Genomic DNA, 10,788 nt, shown 5'->3' on the forward strand with positions numbered 1-10,788 from the left:
GTACTTTATTTTAGCTACTTTTAAAAGCAAATCAGAACCTAAGAGTATCAGCTCCAAGAGTTTTATCCAACTAAAGGTTTTCCTTAAGTAATCATTTAAAAGGAAAACATACAACTAGGAGCCAGAAAATTCTGACCAAGGGGCATCATGTACAAAATTTTAGAGGTTGTTTGGATGACACTTGAAAACCAGATTTTGAAGTGTTTGGGTGCCATCAAAATTGGGTTTTCTTCAAACCTAAACAAAACTTGGAAGGAAATGAAAAAAAGGGTCTCCTTTAAATGATTAAAAAGGCAGGTTTTGGACTTATCATTAAAAAAAAAAGTTTATATAACTCATTAAAAAACATGGTTTTAATAAAACATAGTTTTTACAAAATTGGGTTAGAGGAAGCCAAACGCCTTCTTAATTTTTTAAGGGGCATTATTATGTAAAAGAAAAAAATTATTCTAAAATAATAATATAAAAATAAAAAAAAATATTTTAAGGTCTGTTTTTCCACACCTGTCTGTCATCCTTTTTGATGAAAAAAAAAAAGCGTGCAGCTATCTTAAAAGGTTAAAATTAAAATTAAAAGCCGCGACATAAATAGAACGTTAAAACAGCATACTGGCATCGCCCTACAAGGTGACATCGCCAATTTTAAGAACCAAAACAGGTTGTTGAAGATAATTCTTCGCACGAAAAAGTATGGTAAGTCGAAAACTTTTTTAACACTTCCTCACTTGACCAAAAGGATCTAAAGCTCAATAACAGCAAAAAAAAAAAAAAAAAACGAGGTTAAAAGCCAACGATCAAGGAAAAAAGCATGATAGTGCGTGCTTGTACTTGGCCCCCACTTGCTTAAACTTACGCCCTCCAATTTTCTGAGTAAAATAATCACTAGAAAGATAAGTGGCGATCTGCAGTCCAGACTTCACCTCCACTCTCTGTCTGTCTCCCCCCTCTCTTCTTCGCCGGCCATGGCTCAGCTGACGGGTTGCGTAGCTCGTCTCTCTGTGACACCTCCTCGTTCCTTTCCCCACGTCCGCCATGAAACCTTTTTGAGTTCCTCCTTGCTATTTGCCTCTTGCTCTCCCAACAAGAGAACGACCCCGCCGGTCTACGTTACTCGCGCCAAAAGGGTCTCTTCTCGCACCGGGAAGTTCGAGAAGGCAAAGAACTTAACGACGACGACCACCACCACTACAGAAGAGGAAGGAGAGGGGAAGCAACTGCCGGAGGGAGCGGTGTTGCCGGGGGACGAGGTGGCCAACGTGGATAGCGTAATCGACATGCCAGTTTTGCCAGGCGAGAAGCAGGATTTCTGGGAAGGGGAGAAGTGGGACGGGCTCGGATTCTTCGCTCAGTACATGTGGGCGTTTGGAATCGTCTTTGCGGTAAATTATTTTCTCGCATATGTCTGCACTACTTTCGCAGTTCGGCTCTTTTTTCCGGTGTTTGGGAAACAAGTACAGGGGATTTGTTTCCACGTCATGGCAATTCTGGCGTTTGGTTGTAACGAATTCCTTTCCCCTTTTACTGAATCTGGCGTTTGTGCGGGCCCTTGGGCAGTGCGTTTCGCACTGGCGCTGAAACCGCCGAACCTAATTCTGATGATTGGACTCTACATAACATTATATTTCCATTCGAACATGCAAAATAGAATTCTTGTTGCCTAATTTGGTGAACACGAGGAAAATTTCATGGGTGTTCCTTACATGTGTTCAGAATCTAATTAGGAATTCGTTATTGATTTTGGTGCGTCTGTTATGTATGGTGCGGTACGGATTGATTGTTATGGTGGCCTAGAGATAGTGTTTGATTATGGCTATTTAACAAGAGAGAAATAGAAGTGATTGAGAACAAATGCCGAAAACAGAAATCATGAAGCACTTCGGATTCCAGAACTTTCACATGGGTAGCTGCCACACTCATTTTGTATCCAGGAATAAAACTAGATCGTGGTAAAACAAATGTAGGTGCAAGCAAATGGGATGGATAGGATCCATATAGTTTCTCACACTTCAAAAGGCAAAGGTGGTGCTCAAGTATCTCTGTTTGGAATCCCACAAAGTGGATTTCAGATCATAGTCGTTATTTCAAAATTCAAATACACTCTTAGGAGGCATTTGACAGCTTGGAATTTTAATTTTGGAATCAAATTCCAGAATCACAATTCCTCCTCTAACTGGAATGGAATAACCAGGTTTCAGTTTCCTGCCCTGTTTCATGGTGTGGAATCTTGATTCCAAAATTAATAATGACCTGTTTGATGAAACAAGAATTAGAATTCTGGAATTAAAAAAAAATTAGCATTGGATTCTTTTGAAACTCATAACTGCAGCCTTATTGCACAAACCCAGAAATTCCACCGAGCAATTAGAAAACCCAACAAATTATTACATGCTAAATTTGAGGGGCTAAAAACTTGTGTATCCAATCTTTCCTAGCTGACAATTTTTAAACCAAATTTATCATGCCTTCTCCACACAATGGCAAGCATTGTGTTGCCTTCTTTATCCTGCACTTCCTCCACCATAAATCAAATATATTTTTCTCTTCACACAAAAAAGACAAACTAAAATAGGTAAAAAGTATTGAAAAGGGTAGGACCAAATCAATGGACAATCACAGTACATGATGCAAAGCAAGCAGTCAAATGCATACTCTGGTTCCTGTGTCAAGATGCTTGAAGTGGCTTGAACATTGGTGCATTTTTTACTATGTCAGGTATGATCATGGACCTGCACAAAATTACATAGCAATAGCAGCTTAAATACTTCTAGACTAACCTGACATTGCTACCACGAATGAAAGCTCCAAACTTGGCACCCTTCCGTCCTACCAAAAGAGCAGATAATGTTCAACAGCAGATATGTAACTGTATCTTGAAATCTGGACATTTCTCACCTAAAAACCCCAGCAGAACACTCATTCATTCTTTCAACTTTCCTTAACAAGAATCACGAAGCAACCAAATCAAAACCTCCTGTTCAAATTTGCATTCACTGGCCTTCAAACACTGACACAACTCACAGAATAAATAACGGTGGAGATGCTAACCAATTCATTCCCCCAACCAAGAGCAGCACAACTAAAGACTCTTCTGTTCCCTGAACTGCTCCCGCAAGAGACACAAACTCTCTTAAATCTCTTCACTCCACTCTTGAACTAAGCATGGATTCATTTTCAAGTTTTCACATGAGAAGATTAGCAGCCTTTTCGATGAGTAAAAAACCGGTTTTAGCATTCAAAAAACTAGCTTTATAGCACTTGTACTGAGAGAGATAGAGAGCAGTGAGGATGCCTTAGCTCTCATGTGCAACTGGTGCTTCTCCTTCACAGACAGCAGGTAGGAAATGGCTTATCCTTTGGGCAGCAGGCAGGAGTCGGCTCCTCCTTCACACAAACCGGGCTGCATAATTTTGATTCCAGAATCAAAGATTCAAAATCCAACCCCATGGTCAGAAGTCCTTGATTCTGGAGTGAACATTCCCCGATTTTTTCAGTGATTCTTATTTTCTTAAAAACATGAATTTTGATTCTAAAATACCAATAATTCCATGCAATCAAATGCCCCTTAGTTTCCTCTATGGAGCTTTCTGAACGCGTTATTTAATTCTGAAGTAACTTAAGTACTTCCTGTGTTGTAACTTCCAGGTGATATTCACCTTGTTTCGTGATCCAAGTTAACTTGTTGACATCAACCAGAAATGAGCTGATATTTCTTTAGGAATTGCTCAAATATTTCATCACCTTGGTCACTGATGCAGCAAGTTCTATTATCTGTCTCTTTAATGTGCTTATCTTATCCTTTTCTTTTAATGTTTACTATTTTTTTTCTTATTTTGTCTGATTCAATACAGTTTCATTTATCCGCGTGCTTCTTGCTACTGATCTTTTCAAGGACGTCCAGTCTAGATCCAATGGCGGAGCCAGGATTTTTTAGTCATGGGGCACTTGCATTGGTGACACAAATTTAGTGTGGGCACTGCATATAATTTTGGAGTCATAACAATGTAATTTTGAGACATTATAATGTGATTTTTAATGGTCTGGTGTGGGCAGTGGCCCACCCTAGCCAACAAGTAGCTCCGCTACTGTCTACATCCATGCCCTGGTACAAGTAAAAGTCTGATATGTTTTTTTCTTGAGCTATTGTAGAACTTGTAGAAGCTGCCTAATAAGAGTTTTAGTTCACAACAGAATAGGATGCAACAGTGACTTGAATGTGTAGCATGAACGTAGTTATTTCCCATAAATTTTTTTTGCTAGGAATATTTTACTAAAAACATGGCCCCTACGTTCGCCAATTAGGAGTCCAAGCAGTGCTAGGGTTCGTCCTTCTGAAGCTGTTGACTCTAGCTGGCTAGGAGCATGGTTGTCCTATAGTACCTGCTGAGTGCTTGATGCTTGAAAAACCTGTTGCATTGACGACTATATTCAAAACTCAATGTTTTCTCTTCTTTCTCTAGTAGTTATCTGCTTCCACATCAAATGAATTATCCTTTTTTTTTTCCAGTTCTTAGGTGAATTATATCCAACTTCTTCTCCCGTTGCACAACAGTCCATATAAAAATGACATCTACAGCTTGTTGCTTTTATTTCATTAGTCTTGATACTTGCATCAATTATCCATGAGCATGTGCTGTTTCAGAAGTGTTTTTTTCTACTTCAAAAATATAAATGACAATATACATTGCTGATTTTGAAACTTGAATAACATAACGGACACTAAAAGGTGGACAGGAATGATGATTTTGAGACTTTAGTCAAGAACTTCCAAGTTGTCAATTCAACAGATTGCATGGACTGTTATTAAAAAAGACATGCATTTGACAGAAAATTTGAGGGGATATATATGTTTGAAATACTCTTTTTACTTGTTAGCCTGTCTAGTAATTACTATTCAGGCTTGTTGAAGATAAATGAAGCCGATGACATTTCTGCTGAGCTAGACAGTTTGGCTGAGTGGTTACATTTGTCCCCAAATCTGTTAAGAGCATTTGATGCCTTGTGAGTTAACAAGTTTTTTGAAGTTAAATGGAGGCGTAGTCAACTTATTGGCCCTTGATGACTTGCTAAGTATTACACTCTTTTGGGCTATTTGGATACTGTATTGCACAATTTTCAGTGATTGTTCCTCCTAGTTACTATTCCATTGTAGCATATGTAATGTAACCATGTTGTTTGAACTTTTAAGTCAAGTCGAAAATGCACCTAAGACCCTATTTATATAGCATGTTCTCTCCAACTTTTTATCCATCATTCCTAATTTTTTTTATTCTGTATTGTGTAATCATTAAAAAATTTTTTGAGAGGCATGCAGCATGGTTACACTTTCTTCTGCTCCATTGGTTGGAATGATAAATATGTAGGATCCACCAATCATATCATCACTGTGAGAAAAGAAAATAATAGACCAGTTTTTCTTAGTTGATGCATAATATTGTTATTTCTTGCTTGAAAAATGTAAAATTATTTCTGTTACTTCATATAAGTTGGACAATAGCTGTCCAGTTTCTACTTTCTAGTACTAAATGTGAACGCCTTCTTTCCTTTTTCCATATTAGCAGCCTAGAGAAGGAGGTTAAGCACTTGCTGCCGTATCGTTTTTTGAATGTATGTTATAGAAGTTTGGTCTTGTATTATGGCGTATTTAGTCATCATTATAAAATGACCTAGTTGATTTTTATCTTCTCAATGATACTCATGTATCATGACAATCTAGATTCTACACCATGTCCCACTCAAGGCCTTAATATATACCAAGGTATACTTTCTGCATCCTTAATCAGAATCTTGATAAAGCAATGGTAGCCTTCTTATCTAAATTTTCTGGCTCTGCTACTGGTTCATACTGCATGGGAGATGCAGATAACCATAATTTATTTACAGCTGGGTAGCTGTAAATCCTATGCAAACTGCTTGTCAATATTGAAGGATGAGAGAGATGGTCAAACCTTCACATTTAGTAAAAATTGAAAAAGCTCTTTTCTTCTCCTAATGATCGAAAATTAATACTACTTTGCAAAATTAATCATTTCATGCTGGAGTAGGGACACCAAAAACAACTACTCACAGTGAGTTGCTGCAAGTCATCTACAATCTGCTTCCGTACCCCAGGGGTTTTGAGAGGAAGAGAGGAACTAGGAATCTGATGACAAGTTGAATCATGATGATGTACTTGCTGCTGATCTTGTTTGTAAACCTTGTTTTTTGTAGCAGGTTCATGGCACATATATATGACTTGTATATGTGTGTGTGTGAGAGAGAGAGAGAGTTCATTGAGCACAGTTAAGCAACTCAGCAGTTTTTGCACTTCCTTTGTGATTGTGAGCCATAAATGCATGCTCATGCCTGCTTGCAGCCTATTTTGTGAAGCTCTGATGATTAATCTTCTGAACATTTTTGCAGCTGCGTTTGTATTTTGTGAAGTGCTAATTGTCAATCTTCTGAACATTTTTGCAGCTAATCGCATGTGTCATTGCTGTAGCCACATACAATGAAGGTGCGACTGATTTCAAAGACACGCCCGTATACAAGGAGTCAATAAAATCCAGGGAGTTGCTTGAAGAGCCTGATGCATCAGGTTCTGATGTGTTTGAGTCCAACCCAACAGAGGAGGCCCCATCTCTTGAATAGCCCAGTCTGTGCCACGGCCACCATTTGGGTTGCTTGCTCTGCAGTTCCTCCGTCATTGTGTCTCATTGAATATTTGACGAAATCAATAGAATCCTTACTCCTATTTGCTGGTGCAGAGGTGTCTCTTATAGCCTGTCCTGTTTGGAGTTAAGCCTGAGAGTCAGCTATAGTGATGAGTGGCACTCAATTTGGCTGAACGTCTATATGTAGTCATAAGCTGTGTAATTCATTAAGATTCTTTGTTAGATCTCATTTTATAGGGATAAAGGTTATTTTAATATTAGATGTAAGTGTCCTACATTCCTATCTTGCAATCTAGAGTGATTAGCAGAGTGGCCATCTTATCAGTTATTGATGCGAAGCGCCTGGCTTTCGCCTCGTCACATTCAACTGCCTACTTCATCCAAGTGCACTTAAATGCCTTCATGTAGTACTAAAAGATGAGGTTTTTTTACCTGACTGCTGATCTGCTTCTGTTAAACAAATCAAACTGACCATTACACGGCCAAGTATATGTTTACTACAAAAATTCTGCATCTAGAGCCTTGCTTCTGTTCATTATGTTTTCTTGGAGCGATTTGTCACATTATATTAACAACTCTTGACATTATCACCTTGTTTAGTCGAAACCGTCTGTTTCTGGTAACAAGTGTGCTTCATCATTTCTAAACAACTCGTGCATGAGCTGCGTTGGCATCTCGGATGAGGTGGACCTCGCTTGGCCAGGCAAACCCTTAAATTCTATTACTTTCTTAACAACTTTTCAGGTTTTACTGTCGTTTACCTGGTTGCAGATTTAAATGTCTCCATCTCTCTCCGTCTCTCATCAAGCCATTGCAATCTAACTTCCGTCTCAGATGGGGTACTTCGAAATTTTGCCTCTGATTTGAAAATTTTATATCTTAGATTTGAAATCGCCTTGGATATAAGATATGAGGGAACCAAACACGCCCTCAGTTCTCGTTTGCTGGAAGCTTGTTTCATTTGGATTAAATCACTTGTTTTCCAAATAAGCTATTTTTAACTTTCATGTCTATTCTTTTCGTTTTCTCACTGTTCTATCGTCACTTTTCTCAATGCATTTTGTTCTTTCGTATCAGTACGTAAATGGTTATAAACGTACAACTAAATTTTCATTTACTTTTATCCTTCCTTTTACTTGTTGTCATGTTCTATAGCTAATTTATTTTTTTTGGGCTACTGCTCACAAATTTTTGCCTTCATGACTGTTCTACATGCATATCTAGGCTGCCACCTCCTAGCAATTTTTATGGTCTGGTTTCCCCGCATCTGCTTCCTACATCCATTTCATATTTTGGTAACTACACACAATTTTAATACTCGAAATTGTTTAGTTCATGCATAAAGCACCTATTTGAGGGAGACTTCACATCAGTTGGCTGCTAGATGTTGCTGCATGGCTAAAAAATCAAAATCTGTCTCTAAACTCATCACAAATTATTGCATTAAAGCTATAAACTGTCACTAGTGCATCTATAGCTAAATACTCAAGTTTTTTAGTTTCTTAGCCATCCGGCAGCCGGACATGATTTTGTTCCGTATGTCGCAAGCATGACATCCTATAAAACACATTATATATGTAAGGTTTGCATCAAATTGTAAGGTCGGTCGTATCAGAAATGTATGTTCATTTGGTATGAAATGTTAGGCTTTGACAGGTGATATCAAATTAAATTCAAATGCAAATCTCCATGAAGCCCCACACAAGTCCACTCCAACAAGATGAAACAAATCATTGGGTAAAAGCCTGTTCCATTTCCCTTGCCTTCCCCTTTTTTAACTTTTCCAATCAAAAATTTAATATAAAAGTGCGAAAGTCGCCGGGGTGACGTGGTGTAGAGTGTAGGCCGACACAAATCATCGTTCGAATCCGTGCAGGAAAAAGGTCATGCTCCGGATATCCATATCCGAATCAGACTTATCCAGATTTGAGCCAGACCCGAACTTGGCTTCTGACTGAACCGATCCAAAAGTCCGCCTGAGGCCCTTTTTCGTCCTTCCTTCTGGTCGTAGGTACATTTGGGTAATTTAAGTTCGAGCAATCACTGTCCCAAGTCCGAAATTGCCCTCCCGTATTTTCTCCCTTCTTCGATCGGCCTTTGTCCTTTTGCGTTCCCGTAGTTTTTTAAAGATTTCGGGGTATTTAATTCGAAGGGGTAACGTGGGCAGTCCACCGTTCCACCGGTCCGAGCGGGACCCGCGCGTCACGTGACTCCTTTAAAACGCGAATTGACTGGAAGCAACGTGACCACGTGATCGCCAGACAGAGCCGGTCGTCCGGTACCGGATAAAGGTCGAAGACGACGTCACCTAACCGGATGGCTACCGATAGAACCGGTCGCGAGAGTGCCCCCCCATGTCGATCGATAAGGTATTATTGGATCCGGTGTATACGTCCAGATCCAGATAGGGTTCCGGGTTTGGGGCTGTCCGGTCAGGATCTGTTCGGATTTGAGTTGGGGATCATATTGGATCAAATCCGAATATGGTCATACCATATTGGATATTGTTGTCTAATTTCTGGTCAAAAGGAAGAACCCGGCATCCTTCTTCGCTTTACTGCACATGGGCACCGGGAACACAAGATCAGAGCCTACCGGCCTTTTATTTTTTTTAATTCAATTTTAAACACTTTAAACTATTTTTTAAATAAAACTTGATATAAACGATGCTTGTTGGGCTGATTTATTATGTTGGAGAATGTTTTCCTTGGGAAACATTTTCCATGCTCACGGCAAACGCATGCCCAAGAAAACGAATACCTTCGTGTAGGAGGGAGGCTGCGGTAGCGTCCAATGGAGGCTCCAGCTGTCATCGCGAGTTCGATCCTTAGGGCTGACGTCATATCTGACGTCCTCTCTGACCGCTCGATCCCTTCTCCTGTGGCTGTAATTAAACCCCAGGTCAAGGACGCAGGGGCAGAAACGGACATCACTAAAATGCGGGATTTGAAAAAGAAAAATTTTAAGAAAAGCACATTAATTAAGTCGCACCTTCGAGATGACTGCTCGCCCTAAATGACCGTGTTACCCCTTCAAAGTCATGGTACCCGATCGAGATCCGGATCCGCTTCTCATTATCCCCAAATCCAAGGTTTAGGTCCGAGGGAGTTGGATCTTTAAGCCCTGGAAAAATACCAAAAGAAAGCACTTTTTTAAAATCGTGACAAGGAAGAATCTTTGGTTCTTTTTTTCAGGTCGGATCGCATTATGAGTCTGAAAGCTTATAACTTGCAAAAATGAAAAAAAAAAATCAGAAAAAGGTACTATTCTGAAAATCAAAATAATTCCGTTGATACAAATTAAAAAGTCAGAAGGGCCAGGGGTGCATGGCTTGCCATGTGATGCTTCTTACATCTTTGGTGTCTTCACAGGGTTTTCTTCTTGTGAGACGGACACATGTAGAGCCGACTGTCATTTGGACCAACGTGGTTTAACTGTCCACCATGCAGCGGTTTCTCGATTATTTAAACAAAAAAAAAAAAAGTGCATAGCAATATTTTATAGACAACGATAGAAATATTTAAATAACCAAGAAATGGCTTGCTCTTTGTGGTTCATTCAAGCATTCCTAATGTTCATTCAACTGTTATGTCTTATTGTTTAATGTAACTATATGAAGGGGCACATTGTGCTATCAATCTTTGAAGCTTATGCAAAAAGTAGGTTGGTAGAAGTAACCGATATGCTTGATGGTTTCTGATTTCAGACACTTAATATTAAATCCACGTTTTATAAGCCTATGTAGTCATATAGTATACATTTCAACTTAAGGGTCGCACATACTATCATTTTCAGTCTAGAAAAATAACACTCAAAGAACAGTGGCGCAACCACATATAGGCTAGTGTAGGCAACTACTTACACCAACTTCTCATTTTTCTTTCTTTTTTATACTAAGATTATTTAATATTTACTTTGTTATACATTTAGGTGCCCCTCCAAGTATAAAAAACCTGTGAATCGGTGCCCTTTCAAAAAAAAATTCTGACTCTACCATTGGCAAATAATTGAAGTGATGATGTATAGTCAATGTGCTGAAAGGTAGAAATAAGGCAAAAGATATAAAGAGGTTTATTTTAACAGCTTTGTACAATCCCAAAACTAGCTTCTAATTGTTTAGGTAGCTTTTGGATGACAC

General features: G+C 39.0%; 1 protein-coding gene across 1 annotated transcript; it reads left to right on the forward strand.

The window, feature by feature from the left end:
• The first annotated feature begins 875 nt into the window (after positions 1-875).
• Positions 876-6,910, forward strand: LOC116258924 (uncharacterized). Its single transcript, XM_031636405.2, has 2 exons — positions 876-1,379; positions 6,454-6,910. Exons 1-2 carry the CDS (start codon positions 963-965, stop codon positions 6,625-6,627), a joined length of 591 nt encoding a protein of 196 aa, XP_031492265.1. The 5' UTR covers positions 876-962; the 3' UTR covers positions 6,628-6,910.
• Positions 6,911-10,788: the final 3,878 nt, after the last annotated feature.

Source organism: Nymphaea colorata, chromosome 8 (genome assembly GCF_008831285.2).
Source record: "Nymphaea colorata isolate Beijing-Zhang1983 chromosome 8, ASM883128v2, whole genome shotgun sequence".
In the NCBI taxonomy this organism is placed as follows: domain Eukaryota; kingdom Viridiplantae; phylum Streptophyta; class Magnoliopsida; order Nymphaeales; family Nymphaeaceae; genus Nymphaea; species Nymphaea colorata.